Genomic DNA, 16,568 nt, shown 5'->3' with positions numbered 1-16,568 from the left:
CAACTCAGAATTCTTGCAGCCGCAGTAAAACGTTGGCTGTAACCCCTTATTCCTGCTTTCAAAAAACCACGTATTGCAGGGTTAATAAAATGCATGCTGTATTTCAGATGCATGCACTAACGAGGAGGATGCAGTATGTTAAGAGTTGCATAATCTTTATTTTATCTTAGTTGCATTCAGCTCTACACTTACCCCAAACTTCTCCACCTCTTCTTCCTGTAAGCAAGAGCCATATACATTGAAGCATGTATTTGAACAGAAAAGCACAGGAAAAAAATAAAACAGTTGAGAGTCAGGAAGAAAGATGTAGACAGGAAAGAACAGAAAAGAAAAAATCTCTATACAGCAAAATTCTTCTCAAACAATAACACAATGTTTTCATGGAATGCAAGGGCAGGACTTGGCAAATACTTTAATATGGAAGCACATCTATCAGTTTTTTGTGTAGGTTTAACCTATGAATTGAAAAACCAAACTTGCATTATTTTTTTATTTTCTGTAAGTCAAATTCAATTTTGATGGAGTGAGTAAAACCTGTTCAACTCACTCATATTGCAAAAAGTGGGATTAAATTTATTTATTGTTTGTATTAGGCCTGCTGGGAGTGTATGAGAAATCATCATCAGTATTCAAGTTTATGATGTTGTTTTCTCTTGATTGTTTGCTGGAAAACAAGCCAGTTGCCAAATGCACCTTGAAAGCCTGGATGCTCTCTATTAATCAGTAAAGAACTTGTGAGCAAGTCTCATGTTACCACTAATACACATCCTTTCTTGTTAATTTTTCATCTTCAAAAGCATTTATTTGGTGCTTCATAACACAAACTGATAGATCAAACACCAGAGGCAATGAAAATGAATATAAATGATGTGAAAACATGGAATTATTTTCTTTTAATCTTTGGCACTATCTCTAATATTAGATGCCTAAGCAGTTTATGGCAGTGTGCATAATTTAAATTATGGTCATTAAAGTCTGTTCTGTAATTCTGAAAAACATACTGAAGGTAACTATTTACTATTAAATTTATTTAATGATTGGACTTCATTAGGTCTTAGAAAGTGCATGGGCCATCAGGGAAATTTATTTATAGACTGATTTCAGCTGTGAATGCCAAAGTTTCTGAATCACAACTTCTCAGCTTTATAATTTTATGCTAAAAATGAAATTCTGCTAAGTCCAATCCAACAGTATGAAGGTGAATCTCCACTGTGAGACAAACCCATCTCTAAATAACTTTAAGAAGGATCTGTTATTGTTGGTTCAAACCTCGACTGGGCCATTTTTAGACTCCCAGAACCACAGACTGGTTTGGGTTGGAAGGGACCTTAAAGCTCATTTTGTTCCAGCCCCTGCCACGGGCAGGGACACCTTCCACTACCCCAGGTTTCTCAGAGCCCCCCCCCCATCCAGGCTGGCTTTAAATGCCTGTATTTAAAAAAAATGCTTCTGTTTCCTGATAGTCAGCCTTGCAAACAAAAACAGGACAGGGCTGATAATCCTCTGTGCATCCTGACCACTGGAACCCAATCTCTTACACACACTCTGTATCCTTGCATGTGCTGTTTCCTTCCACTGCACAGATGTCACTCAACTCATACATCACAGAGAATTACAGTTGGTGCACAGGTGACCCATGCACGGGAATTCTGGGTGGATAAAGCACATTTCACCCAAAATCTGTCCACAGTGTCTCCTCTGAGCTCTGCACTGCTGGGGGTGCAGCTCATTTCTTGAAGTAGAAACCATGAGGCCACTCAGCACCAGAGACCTTGTCCCCAACTCCCCCCCAAACTGCATCCTGAGTGTCCCCAACTCCCCCCCAAACTGCATCCTGAGTGTCCCCAACTCCCCCCCAAACTGCATCCTGAGTGTCCCCAACTCCCCCCCAAACTGCCTCCTCAGGGGTTTTGTCTGGCCCGTCACTTCCAGGCAAACTACAGTGCAAGGAGAGGGGACCAGCACCCTTCCTGCAGAGATCTACGGGACCAGCACAGACACAGCAGAGTTCCTGATGCTTTTAGTTCAGCCAGCGGGAAGAAAACGGATGCAGGAAGTCATTTAGTTCCACTAAATATAATCCGGAGCTAATCAGCACCAGATTAGAAATTACATTGTTTTTATTCTGCAGTTTGTTAACACAGAGCCTGATGATATTCGGCATCAAGATAAAAAGAAATAATAAGAAAAATAAGCCAAGAACACACCCTCCACCTGCTAAAGCCTGAGAACATCAAACATTATGTAGGTGGAACAAGCTGTGCTCAGAACAAATAAAAAAATATTTTGTTTGATTTTAATGTTATCAGTGGGCTTTTGTTTTGAAGCAACATTTCAGATTTATATAAGGGTGATTTAGGTGCTTTTAATCTCTCTCATATATAGGTATTATACCTCCCTAACATTGTATCTCTCTCAAAACTCTACTGACACTAACGCTTTTATTTAGCAAAAATACGTATCACTAAAATTAGAACCTATTCTTCCATGTGTTTTAAAGACAATAATTTGTTTCATTAGTCATTAAAAGCGGGTCTGGGAAGCATCACCTGTACTGGCATAATTTGATAAAGATGGTGGTTTGGTGGTAAATGTCAATGGTGAGGCACACAATGGAACACCAACGTCCTGATGCACACACAGCCCCAGAGCCCCCCCTGAGACCCCTCCAGGGCCCTTCCCAGTGCACACCTTTGCCTGAACATCACAGCTGGATCCATGTTTGCCGAGGTCATTCGGACAACTTGGCGGATTTCCTTGGCAATCATTCGCAGCTTCTCAAAGTTCACCAGGCCATCCACTTTGGAATCGTTGCCTGCATAATTGAGACACACACATAAGAGAAAAGAAAACAAAAAAGAGTAAGAAATTCTTTAGAGTGACCCTGTGTTGCCCTCCCTGCCCTCCATCAGCAAAACTTTTAATCAAAACAGCAGGAAAACAGGAAGCTCTGGCAAAACACAAATGGAATCAGGCCCACTCACAGTACCTTGTATTTGTATCTTGTATTGGCCCTTGTTAACCTATTTCTGAAGTAACAAGCATTAGTAGGAGGAAAAAGTAATAAGTGAACTATGCCCAAGTTCACTGGCATGATGTTAAAATATAAATACAGAACTGATGGGGACAGCATTCCCATTTGGAAAGAAGTTCAAACAGTTCTGAGCCATCACAACCAAGAACTGGGCATATTTGGAAATGTTTCGCCTCAGCCACTTGTGAACAGGACTTTGTGTAAACGGAACAAAATGGAAATGTCTAAACAAAACCTCCTGAAAATGCTGAAAGCAAGAGTAGGAGGTGTTGGAGCTGCCTGAAAGCCACAACATGGAATGAAAACCTGGAAACATCACAGCAACAAGTTCTTTTTTTGTGAGAGAATATATTTGAAGTAGTGCAACTACCAGCCAGCACACTCACCTGTGCTTCCAGCCTAAACCTGAGGACAGCTGATGAAGTCTAAGCATTGCTTTTCAAATATTAAAAATATGCATTTAATTTTTAATTTTTGTCTAGGATCAGTCTCTTCCACTCAGCATTCTGAGTCCTATTTTACTTTCCTCCTACAAAGGACCCATCAAAAGCATCCCACTGGTGGCAGCTTCCTTAGACACGTGTTGACACGAGGAGCACTGAAGAAAGGGCTAAAGCATATTCAGTGCTCCGCTTGTGTTCTCCCTGTTTGACATTACCTTCATGCAGGAACGTGATATCCTTCTTGACAACAGGGAAAAGTGGGATAATTGGAGGCTGCATGCTCTGGCTGCTCAGGATGTTGCGGTATTTTGCCATGTTTCGAGATGGATCAAAAAGATCTTGAAGGTCTCTGAGGTGCTTTTCATACTTGCTGGGTAACTTTTCCCAAGTGCCTCTGAGCCGAGCTACTGGCGCAAGATTTAACCCACTGCAAGGCAGGAAGGTTTCATGGTTAGCTGTGAGCAGAACTGCTGCATTTCAGAAGGAAGTGAAGGGTTGTTTTAAGGATTAAAAATAGCTTTCCCAAGGTTAAATGTAAAGCTGGCTGGGTGCCAGAGTACAAGTTCATCACAATAAACCTCTGCTGTTTAAACGGGACTGTAAAAACCACAACTGCTTCCTATGCACAAGGTACAGATTTCCAATTACTGCCAAAATAATCACTCTGTAAAACAGGACTAATGTCTGTTTAAGAACCACTTCTCTCCTGTATAAATGGCTATCACAATAAGGACAAAAGGGGTAGAGAATGAATGAGGTGAAGTAATGGTTGCACAGCAAATGAGAACAGTGCAGAGCTCATCCCAAGCAGAAGTGGGAAGACTTTAGGAAGAAATTCTTCCCTCTGAGGATGAATTTTTTCAGTTGTTTTTTTTTTTCCACATTTTGAAAGCTTCAAAATCTTGTTTTGAATTTGGTTTATTTTTCATACGGATTTCTCTCCACGCTATGCCAAACAAAGCCTTCTCTGACATGAAAAATCCAACATATGCCAGCTCACAGCTTCTCTTTTCCATGCTAGTTTAGGATGGTTATCTTCCTATTTCAGGAGACATATGGCATCAAACTGCTGTGCAGGACAAGGCAAGAAAGACAACCCCTGTGCCATATGCTAACAAAAACATATTACTCTGGAAATAAGGGTAAAACAGTAACTAATTTATTTGCCCTTTTTTTTTTTTTTTTACCAAAGTCCACTTCAGTCATGGCCTGATTAGACTTAACTGAGAAGCAGGAAGAGTCATTTCTCCACTACAATAAACCAAGAGAAATTAGGGAGCAGAATATAAAAATGAGATTCAGTATCCATGTGCGTATTCACCATGTAATGAGCAGCCCCAGCCCCAATTGCTGCCCAGTCCCTTTGAAGGAAATTCATGAATTCTTTAATGTATGACTAACCAGAAGCCAATACCCTTTGATAAACTGGTTAGACATGGAAGAAAATATTTTATAATGGCATTTTCAACAATGGTGCTGGGATACAGCACAAATCCAGATCTTTATCTGATGAATCACAGTGCCTTTTTTTTTCCCTAAAGTAAAGGCTGGGTGTAAGATAATTGCAAATAAAGGAAATGCTGAACTCATGCTGTTAAAGTAGCAGCATTCAGGATAAATCAGAAGAGAAAGTCTAAATGTGCAGTTGAAGAGGGGAAAAAATAAAATAGACAAGCAAGCAGATGACAGGAAAGAATGAAAAGGAAAATTAAGCCAAAACAAGACTGATTTGAGGAAGTCCTTACAATGGAAGGAAGAAATGAAGTAATCTCATCATCACAGATACGACTCAAAAAAAGTAACAATGACTGACAAAGGGAAGGGAAATTGGGTGCAAAAATCACGGAAAATGACACAATGCTCAGGCAGGTTCCTGAGGTTCATCAATCAAACAGTGCTTTGTCCCCATCTTCTCTTTCCCTGGGAGGTAACAGGTAAAAGAGAGACTGTCACATCCAGCACCCCAATGGGACTGAACCGCTGCGGTGACAATCCAAATCCACCTCGGACCAGGTTGGCTCTGGAAAACCACCCAGACCCATCTGTAATGTGCCCAGGATGGTCCTATTTCTTCCCTTTCAGCTTAGATTACCAGAATTGCCTCTGACAGCACCAATCAGAGCTGAAAAACGGGAAGTATTTTACCTTATAACCGCGAACATGGAATTGAAGTTCTTGCATTCTCGACAGTGGAGAGCGATTTTAATGAAATGCTTAATAATCTTCATTCTTTTGAGCTGGTTGGGCTCTGCTAAAATTTCCATGGCAACCCAGAAGGTCTCTTGGTTTATGACATCCTCGAACTGTTTCAGGTGAGCGTTCCCTGTTTTGGAGTCCAGCTTGTAGAGGTCATCGATGTACTCCGTGGGCTCGATGTTGCGGAACAGCTCGAAGTCCCTCATGGAGAGCTGGGTGGCCACCTCGATGGTGCTCAGCTGGAGCAGGGAAATTTGGCTCTCCCGGAGCAGCTCCTGAGCATCCTCGTCTGAGCATAAGGTCTCTGTCTCCATGTTGTTTTTTAGATAATACCTGGAGAACAATGGAGTGACAGCGACCCGTCAGAGATGCTCTTCAGAGGGTTTGTGAACACAAGGACGTTGAACTGCACCAATCAACGTGGGCATTACAGAGACAAGAAGGGACAGGATAACCTTGTACTTCAGCTAACGTAAAATAACATCATTACTTAAGCAAACAAACGTTTCAAAAGCTGTTTTAATCTACCTCTTTGCTATCATTTCATACTGTACTCTGTAATATGCTGTAGTGTTCACCTTCAGAAGAAGGTCAGTTACTTTTCCATTTGTAAATTCAGCAGTGAAAATTACATTTTAAATATACACTAGTCCCGAGAAATCTCCTGTTAATGTCTTTCTCCATTTCTTACACAAATTCAGTGTGGCTTCTTCCATAAATTTACTGTGGCATAGTAATATTTACATGAGGCACAGAGCATTCAGGAAATGAAAATGTATCTGGAAAATTCATTTCCACAGTCCCAAGCAGATCACTTTCAGATACACAAAAGTTTATTACTCATAAATTCCCTCTTGTTGCCTAGCAAAGACAACTACAGAGTTTTTCACTTTAATAAACTTTCTTCTGGTCTGGATCAGGTCATCAGATAAAACCAAAGCACTTAACGTTTCAGAAGGATTCAGAACAGTTTACATAAAAATGGCAGAATTTATCTCAGGTTAGAATCAGTTCATTGCAACACAGCACTGAGGAAAGAATTAATTGTATGCTTTAATCCTCCAGTACATGTGGGAAGTGTCAGAACAAATATAAATTTTTTCTCCAAGTGTAAACCACTATATATGTTATATAGCTGATCTGCTAAATTTAGCTGTCATCAAGCAAGCTGGCTGTGGATTTGGGGAGGAGTTTTGGGTGCATAAGATGAAGGTGACACAAGAGGAGAGAGGAAAGTGTCATTTATTGGTATTGACTGCTTGTCCTTCTAACAGACACTTGTCTATTTTAATTAAAACGTCCCCCATGGTGATCTGGGGGGTCTTTTCCAACCTTAATGCTTCCATGATGTTTTAATCCTAAAAGGCAACTAAAAGCAGAGCAGAAGTCCTATGAGGAGAGGCTGAGGGAGCTGGGGCTGTTCAGCCTGGAGAAGAGGAGGCTCAGGGGAGACCTCCTCACTCTCTACAACTCCCTGACAGGAGGGGGGAGCCAGGGGGGGGTTGGTCTCTTTTCCCAGGCAATGATCAGCAAGACAAGAGGGCTCGGTCTTAAGCTGTGCCAGGGGAGGGTTAGGTTGGAGATTAGAAAGAATTTCTTTCCAGAGAGGGTGATCAGCCATTGGAATGGGCTGCCCAGGGAAGTGGTGGATTCTCCATCCCTGGAGGTTTTTAAGATGGGACTGGATGTGGCATCAGTGCCATGGGCTGGGAACCACAGCGGGGTTGGACCAAGGGCTGGACTGGATGATCTCGGAGGTCCCTTCCAACCCAGCTGATTCTGGGATTCTATGATTCTGTGATTAATCCTAAAAGGCAACTAAAAGCAGAGCAAGCCGAGGGCACATTTACCGTCCGTTGAGCTGGATCCTGTCGGCCAGCTTGGAGAACTGATCCGGGAGGCGCCGCTGTTTGATGACGCCCTCGGGGCTGACGGACACCTCGCACAGGGAGTAGGTGTCGGGGGCCCCTGTCAGGTTGAACTCGTGCACAGCGTGGCTCACCACCTCCTTGGCTGTGGTGTCTTTGCTGATGATGATGTAACAGCTCTGCTGATCCGCTTTGAAAACTCTTATCACCTGATCCGGGATATCTAAAAGAAGAGGAACACCTTTGATGGGTGAAGTTACTTTTCCCCTTGAAAAGACACATTGTTCGGAGAGAGGCTTGTGGTGACAGGACAAGGGGGAATTGCCTTAAGCTGAAGAAGGGTAGGTTTAGTTAGATTGGATATTAGGGAGAAATTCTTCCCTGTGAGGGTGGGGAGGCCCTGGCACTGGTTACCCAGAGGAGCTGTGGCTGCCCCATCCCTGGAAGTGTCCAAGGACAGGCTGGACAGGACTTGGAGCAACCTGGGCTAGTGGAAGGTGTCCCTGGCCATGGCAGGAGGTTGGAACTGGATGGGCTATAAGGTCCCTTCCAACCCAAACCATTCTGTGACTCTAAGACTGTCTCATTTGATAGCCAGAGAACAAAACAAAAACCAGCTGCTGGGGAACAAAAGCCATGCTGGACTTGAAAAAATATTAAAATATTCTGCTTCTTCCTTCAACTTTGAGAGGAAAAAAGAAGACTCTTCTCATCAGGGCTTTTCCACAACTCAATTCCTTTATCATCCCATGACCACAATCAAAGTACAAGACACTCAGTATGTCCCTGAGCTGTGCATCGTGCTTCCCAGCGGGCCTCAAAAACTTTGGCAGCATCATTCCTTCTCTGGCTCTTGTGTGTTTGTGAGAGCCAGGTCCACACACGTGCCAGGGCACGTTTCCCAGGGATGGATGGGCTTGGGGTGGGAGGATGTGAAGAGGAAAGGAGATTTGGTTGCTCCCATAACTAGCTGTGAGCTTTCACACTTGCCCTCTCCCCCTGAAGGAACTAAGCTGCTGCCAGCAGTTAATTCTTTGGTTGGTATACTTATTTATAGCACATTTTATGTATTATAAATGCATTAGAGAACAGCTTTATCTGAGGCAGCCTACAGCAGGAAATAAATATCTACAGAAACATGTGTTTAATCCACAGTTTGATGATTGCAAATAATTTGCTCCATTAGTTATTACAGAAAGCTTGATTTTCAAAATAAAACTCACTGGAAAAAAAAAGTCCAGAGTCAAAACACACACTAATTCCAAGCACAAGGAAACCTAGTTTTCCCCCTCCCTAAAGTCTGAAGACTAAACTTCACATTAATTTTCCTCTAACAAAATCCACTGTTTCAGGAAAAAAAACAAGATCTTTGGGGGCAGTGACCTTGGGATAACTTTTTCTTGTGTCAGGACTTAATGGTGTCATGGGGACAAGTAGCAGGAATTTCAGGGCAAAAAGTTAAGCAGGTAGTCTGTGGTCCAGTATCAAAAGTTTCCACCCATTGGAAAAAAGAAAGGTTCAATATCAGTTGTAAATAAATTTGAAGATGGGAGCAAATAGGGTTTTGAAAAAGAATCTGATTGAAAGCTAATTCTTCTAACAGTTTCATTATTAGGGTTATCACATTACCAGGGCATTCTCATTAGTAGTTAGGGACTAGCTGAATTTGAAAAGCTCAATATATACATGAACAGGGGCAATAAAGGGAATAAATAACTATTCTGTCCTTGTTTCAGAGTGAAAGTGGTAGAAATGACATTCTGGATAATCAGGGAAGTGCCTGCACTCATAAAAATCATAATAAATCAACAGAAAAGGGAAACATCTATACTTCAGTATCAACATACCTAAAAATCAGAACACACTCAAGGTGTAAGACTGAAAACTGAAGTTTAATTTGGGGGAAAAAAGGAAAAAATAAAATAAAAAATAATCACTATGCAACCAAAACAATGCAACATGTGACAGGGGAAGGAAACATAAATTACAGGCACATGTCTGTCTTCATGGTCTTTGCTTTTAAGCAGGTAAATATTATTAAATTAAATGGTTTTTTATGCATTGTTCAGCTTGTGTCGGCAATACAAAGCACATTTCCAGTCTGCATGCACAGCATTTTAGTTAGAGTCCAACAGAAGAGCAAATTAAATCTCAAACTACGTTATCATCCAAAACTTCAGCTCTATAAGAGATATAAGCAACTTCATTCCTTCAAAGCAAGGCCACAGAGAAGAGAAGAAACTGCCAAAGGTCATCCAGTGTTTCAGTGGCAGAAAAGGGAATAAAATGCAGGTCTCAGCACAGCACTGTGCCTGTGTGAGAACCTATGGATTTGTTTTATTTGAGGAAGCTTACAGGGCACAGGGCTATGGGATGCCCTACAGTAATAACTGTGTCAATGCAGTGTCTGGTAGTGTTAAGTTTTCAGGCAAGCCATGCAATATTAAGGTCTACAGGATGCTGAACATCAGGATACTTACAGTAAAACCCAACAGCTGCAGGCAGGAGAAAAAGAAGAAAACTGTGTCAACAGCAAATCGAGATTCAGATGTTTACAAAACTTATCAAGTGTACACTGTCAGAACTAGTTTGGTTTTCTCTGTTCTTTAAACATGGCAGCATATTTGTTATAGCAAACGTGAAGTAAAGGTAATCTAGGTAGACATGTCCCTGCCCATGGCAGGGGGGTTGGACTGGATGTCCTTTAAAGGTCCTTCCATCCCAAACCATCCTGTGATTCTGTGATTGATTTCAAGATGAACTAGTTATCAGACAGCAAGAACCTGGAAGTGCAGCAAAAAGGGAACTTTTCTGCTATGGATATTTATGACCTGATAGGATATATCTGGGTACATCCCTTCTAAAGGGGAAATCTGCAAGTTTACATAAACATAACTCACAGCCACAAGGCACCTTACAGACTTTGTAATTATGCACAGAACTTACACTTGAAATAAGGAAAAAAGATTCTGACTTGACATGTTTACAGGCAGCTGCATATCACAACAAATAACTCCTGCAGCCACCCCATAAAGTGGGTTCCTACAGCAACAAAAGCCCACACTACACATCTCAAAACATTTTAAAGGTTTTTAGACACACAGTTGAACATACATAACGTTTGTAAAACACAAAACATTAACATCACTGTGTTGGTAGCACAGCAGTCCTATTCTATCCACAACACTGCTTGAAATATATACTGGCAGATGGGGGATGGACAAGCCAAAGCACCAGTACAGGTAAAAGAGAAAGGTGTGGACAAGGACAATCTGCTTCCACCAGAGCAGATTTACTCCAGTGAATCAATGTCTTTGTAAAAAGAAGTGTCACATTACAAAAAGAGCATGTAGGAGACGTTCAGGCAGTGTGGATTTTCAGCAGAGCTCCAGTGTGGCCCTGTTGAAGCCACAGGACAGACAAGTAACTGCACTCAGCTCATGTGATGCTGGTGAAACGCATCATTTTCCCCCCTGCCCTGTTAATCATCCTGTACAAACCAAGCTCCTTCTGCTGTTTTACCTGAGGGGTTAGAGAAGTCCAGGATGCTGGTTGTGGGCTGGAGCAGGTCAGGGCTGCTGGAGGAGAGGGTCCCTGGGATGGGCATGATGGCCAGGCTGTGGCGGCACTGCCGGGTGCCCACGATGCTGTCGTCCTGTGACTGGCTCACGCTGCCGTCACTGCAAAACAGCTCTGCCTCACTCATGGGCACTCAACCCCTGCTACTCAGCTTGGGGTGAATGAAACTAAGGGAAATAATGCTGTTCAGCTGTTTAATTACATGTTGTAGACGGGGTTTCAAAACGAGGACAGAGAGGAAAGAGATTTGAAATCGTTCGCGGGGAGAGAAAAGATGTTTTGGTCTCGTTCTGTATTTATGGGGCAGGTGACACGATTTTTTGAAAAACATAAGTAGAGTGGACATAAGGACTAGAGATACTAAGCAATTAGTATCTCTTAATGGCCTTAGCTGAAGGAGGGGAGGTTTAGATTTGATCTTAGGAAGAAATTCCCTGTGAGGGTGGGGAGGCCCTGGCACAGGTTGCCCAGAGAAGCTGTGGCTGCCCCTGGATCCCTGGAAGTGTCCAAGGCCAGGTTGGACGGGGCTTGGAGCAACCTGGGATAGTGAGAGGTGTCCCTACCCTTGGTAGGGGGTGGAATGGGATAGACTTTAAGGTCCCTTCCAACCCAATTCATTCTATGTTTCCACGATTAAAGCATCACAACCTAATGAGGAACAACTTTTTGGCAGAAGAGTCTGACAAACCTGAACAGTTTTGGAGGCAAGATGCTGAAACGGGTCTTGTCTAAGATTTTCCTGATTCTGTTTCTGCCACCAGATACAGTGTTTGCTTTCATTTTCTTGTTTCCTTTTTCCCGGGGAAACATCTGTTCCACATCTCCAGGCATATCTGGGATGGAATAACGGTTGTTTTTCTTTTCTGCAATTTTTGGAATATGTGGAATTCCATTCTTCTCTTGTCCTATCCTGCAGAGCAGCTCCTTGAACACTGTGAGAGAAGACACAATCATTGTGAGTTACCTTTGCACGCTCAGAACTTCACAGGGAATTCTTCTTTCCCCCTCAAACCTTTTGCTTTCCACATCCCAGATTGATAACAAGGATTCAGGGCAATCGGCACCATGTATTTATTGGCTTTTTTGTTTGCCTGTTTTTGGTAACGGAGTGCAGATGCTTCCTCAAGAATAACTGCAGCACAGACTGAGATTTTCCCAAACTGCCTTTGTTTGCTTTTCCTAACACTACTGAACAGAAACTGCATCAAATTTCCTGTTGCATTTATCAAGCTAAGCCAGTCTATTACCCACACTGACTTTCCCAAAGATACAATTCCACAGAAATGTTTATGTTCTTCCTGTTTCTTTCCACATATATAAGGTGAAAAAAAAAAGTTCAAATTGGTTTTTCAATATCAATTATTTCTTTAAAGATCTTTTAAAAATCCTTTGAAATCACTCAACTCAGAAAGTCAGTATTTTCTGTTGAAAACATGGTGATACTGGAAGAATGCAGAACTGTACACAGTAAATTACTCAGACAGTCCCTATGAACAGGGAAACCACAGAAAGTACAGAAAGTCCAGTTAAATTGCATAATTCTATTATATAATAAAACTTATAAGTTTTCCCAGTCTACATTTGAATATAACAACAGGATTTGCTCATTGCCAGCACCAGGCACTTAGCACTCAATTAAAAAGTCACTGTATAATAAGTATCACTGTTGAAAAAAGCTTCCAGACATGAATCCATTAAAATTTATCCAAGAAATCACCTTGAAATTCTATCAGCCAGTAGGAAGAGATCAGAACCCATTTGTAGATGTATGTTGCTTATATTTATAATACAAATAAACCTCTCACTGTCTCAGTTGCAGTGATGCTTCATTCCATGTCCTTTCACATTAGTCTGGACCACTGGTGGTGGTTTTATGCTCTTTTTGAATTATGCTAATAATCAACTGCTGAGGGTTTGAAACTCTTTACCCATGCAGGGATAAACATTGAATAATAATTGAAAAGAAAATCAGTAGTGAGCAAGGGCAGGTAACTGGGGGAAGAAAATAAGGAAATCATTAGAAGGTCTTGGATGCAACTATGGGGGAAGGAGTAATTCTGTGCACAGCTTCTGTAGCTGGTTATTCTGAACAGGATTATGGAAAAACAACAGATGATCTGACTGAGATTTTAAAGAGGTATTTATGTGTTTATATTCATGATGACAATTAAGAGCCAGCATTTATATGCCACACCACTTTTTATATCCGCTTTTCAATTTGAGACATAAAGGCAATTTATCCTCTCGTCCTCACAGCCATCATAAAAACTTCTACAAAACCCCAGTTTTACATCTTTGCCGTTTCTTGGCAAAAATATTTTGGTCCAGCTCCCTTGGCTCAGCTTCAGCCACACAGCATGGAGGGACAGTAAAGCAGCTTAAACAGTCACTGAGGGTGTCTCAGGGAGGGAAGAGCTGCCTGTGCTGGCTCTGTGCCCCTCAACGTGCAGCCCTTGGCACATGGGAACTTATCCAAGCAAACAGAGGCACAACGAGGGGACTTCTGCACAACTTCTCACTCCCAGAGCGAGCTGGAAAGGAAGGTGGAATCCTATTGCACTTCTAGAGCCAGAAAGAGTGGAGCTGTTCCTTCACACACACAAGGAATATATCATATATAAAGTCTACTCACCAAAAATGTTTGTTTTTACAGTAATGGAGAGATGTGTGTTGTTCCTTAAGATTTCCAGAGCTTTCACAAAGGTAATGTTCTCAAAGTTCTGTCCATTTACTTCCATTATCTTTAAGAAAAAGTAAGAATTAGGCTATTAGGAGAACATCTGTTTGACAGACTTAAAAATACAAAGGTGATAATACAGGCACAGTAAGAACTTTCCAGAAGTTCTCATATGATCTTTACAGCAGTCTCAGAATCAAACCATTCCTTGTAAAATAACTACTTTCATCATGTCAGTGAAGTTATATGCTGAGAATAAGACAGGACCTCCATTTCTACCTGACAAATGCTTGAAATAACTTTATTTTTTATGGCAACATGACATTCTTGCAATTAATCAGGAATTTAGAATCAGAAATGTAACAGATATAAATGGAAGCTGAGCTGTGGCATTCCCAAGAAAACCCCTGTACAACCTTTTTGTTGAGAACACCAGAGGTGGCTGAACCAGAATATTTAAACTAACATTACTGCTTTTACCTGATCACCACGCTTGAGTCCAGCCTCTGCTGCTTTACTGCCCATCTCCACAGTCTCTACAAAAATACCAAAGCCCTTGTCACTGCCCCCGAGGAGGCTGAAAAACAGGGGGGAATCTCGGGAAGGTTTTTGCAGCGTGATTTGTCTCCATTTTGCTTTGGCAGCACAGGCAATATTCAACAACCTGAGATGGCCTTTCATCTTCTGCAACACAACACACAAAATGCAGTGCTTTTATCAGAAATGGAAAAACAGTTATGAAAAACACCCCAAGTGCCAGCAAATAGATTTTTGATGCCATGTATTAACATCTTACTAAATAAACCTTGTCCTCTTCTGCAGAAATGCAAAAACCCATAAATGAGTGCCATAGGTACTCCTTTATATGGCCTTTGTATCTAAATATATATATATAACAACAAATATGTCCATGTTAAAAGCCACCTGTATCTGTTACATTTATAGACTGCAGTGTGTGAGGCACTGGTAACACTGGAAAATTGAAACATGGAATTAGAAAATGTGACACTCTTTCTTTTTGGCTCCTACCGTATCTTCCAAGTTCTTTTCAAATTCTTCCAGGAATCGAGTCATGGCAGGATCTCCTTCAAAGTCATTAAAATGATTGTTCACCCACAGTAAGACCACTCTGGTAACCTGTAAAAACAAAATAAATTCTGTGTATGTATATATACATATATCCACATATACACAAGGGTATCTATGATTCTTCTCCTATCAGCTTTAATCTATAAACATGGACATGGCAGAATAACATCTGACAGATTACTATTAGGTTTCCTTCAGCTCAAAACTAGAACACATAAAACCACTGGCTAAGAATTTTACTGCCATAATTTTCAACATATTGACACGACACAAGTTCCAGACTATCCACATTTTTCACGTGTGTGCACAGGGTTACAAAGAGCTGAACCTGGTTCTATTTCTGGAAGCATTTTTACCAACTGCACTTGTCTTGAGCAGAGTTTATTTGAAGTCCAGAGTTTGTAAAAAGCTGCTCAAACAAAATGTGCTCAAAACACTGGAAAGCTCTGCAGTAGAAATCATGGAAAACAAGCACAATGCTGTTGTAAAAAGAAAACCAGAATGTCCAAGAGAACCTGAACACAATTCCCTTAAATTTCTGGTGAAAAAGGGTTTCAGAGACTGGCATTTACCTCTTTATATTAAACAGAAAACACTATTTATCATTCTGCAGAAGAGAAGCAGCATCACACCTGATTTTGGATAGCACACCATCACACACAACACCTTGGAGAATCCTTTCTTGATATAAGTGAAAAATACTTCGCTTTAAAATGTTTCGTATAAAATAACTGAAGCATAATCCTAGTTTATCACAATAGAAAAAGGAATCCATCTGAACACATTTTCACCAGAAACACTGATCTCTCAGACTCAACCAACCTTATCCCTGAGGCTGTCCACTGTGAACCATTCCAAGAGTTTATTTCCAACTTCCAAGGGGCTTGCTAGAAATGTTCTGTATGTTAAAAGGAAATCTTCAATGTAGGTGGGATCCACAATAGAATGTTCTTCTATTAAGTGCATGATGAGTCGCTCGGGTGTTGCCTTAAAAAAGTAAATGCAAAAAATAACTGGTACCTCTCATCTCTACCTCTCCCTAGAGAGTATTTCAACATAAACCCAGGTGAACAGTATAATATCTTTACAAAGTTCAACTATGGCAAACTCAGGAGAAAACACACCAACATGTTTAAATCAAATCTTCCTGCTTCTCTCAGCACCGATGTTTTGTATTTATTTACTAATGAATAACAGTTTAATAGATTAGTGGAAAGCATAGAAAGACATTCACCTTGATAACTATGTGGCCTTTTCTGGTTCCACTGCGATCCAGCTCCCTGTGCTCCTTCACCATCACAATTTCTCCCTCTTCCTCCACTTTATGAGTGTTTTTTTCCACATGGTTCAGAATCCTCCAGTAGTCTTGCTGGGCTATACACACAAACTGTCCCCAAACAACAAGAGACTGTGAATAAACATCTAAACCATGAACACATGCCCTTCTGCAGGCTGAACAACCCCAGCTCTCCCAGCCTGACCCCACAGCAGAGATACTCCAGCCCTCTGAGCATCTTTGTGGTCTCCTCTGGACCTGCTCTAAGAGGTCCATGTCCTTGTGCTGAGGAGCTCAGAGCTGGAGCCAGTGCTCCAGGCAGGGTCTCATGAGGGGGAGAGTCCCCACACTTCTTCTGATGCAGCCCAGGATGCAGTTGGGCTCTTGGCTTATATTCAGCTTTTCA

General features: G+C 41.5%; 1 protein-coding gene across 4 annotated transcripts in view; it reads right to left on the bottom strand.

Moving 5' to 3' along the window:
* Nucleotides 1-16,568, bottom strand: part of RAPGEF6 (Rap guanine nucleotide exchange factor 6) — a 113,367-nt gene that overhangs the window by 17,867 nt on the left and 78,932 nt on the right. For 2 of the 4 annotated variants that reach the window (XR_003545737.2, XM_027747695.2), the window contains exons 11-21: nt 16,121-16,273; nt 15,709-15,873; nt 14,827-14,934; nt 14,278-14,481; nt 13,753-13,861; nt 11,809-12,052; nt 11,064-11,221; nt 7,524-7,764; nt 5,623-6,006; nt 3,693-3,904; nt 2,692-2,815 (exon numbers count right to left, since the gene is read on the bottom strand). Coding sequence is in view for 3 of the 4 variants with exons in the window: in XM_027747695.2 (XP_027603496.1) it covers nt 2,692-2,815; nt 3,693-3,904; nt 5,623-6,006; nt 7,524-7,764; nt 11,064-11,221; nt 11,809-12,052; nt 13,753-13,861; nt 14,278-14,481; nt 14,827-14,934; nt 15,709-15,873; nt 16,121-16,273 (2,102 nt within the window). In the remaining variant the exon portion in view is untranslated. Of the gene's footprint in view, nt 1-192; nt 217-2,691; nt 2,816-3,692; nt 3,905-5,622; nt 6,007-7,523; nt 7,765-10,021; nt 10,037-11,063; nt 11,222-11,808; nt 12,053-13,752; nt 13,862-14,277; nt 14,482-14,826; nt 14,935-15,708; nt 15,874-16,120; nt 16,274-16,568 lie in introns of all 4 variants that reach the window. The other 2 variants (XM_027747691.2, XM_027747693.2) reach the window with 2 other exon arrangements.

Source organism: Pipra filicauda, unplaced genomic scaffold (genome assembly GCF_003945595.2).
Source record: "Pipra filicauda isolate LSUMZ 115617 unplaced genomic scaffold, ASM394559v2 scaffold89_size2521313_pilon, whole genome shotgun sequence".
Taxonomy (NCBI): Eukaryota; Metazoa; Chordata; class Aves; order Passeriformes; family Pipridae; genus Pipra; species Pipra filicauda.
This window is presented reverse-complemented; position numbering and strand designations above follow the sequence as displayed.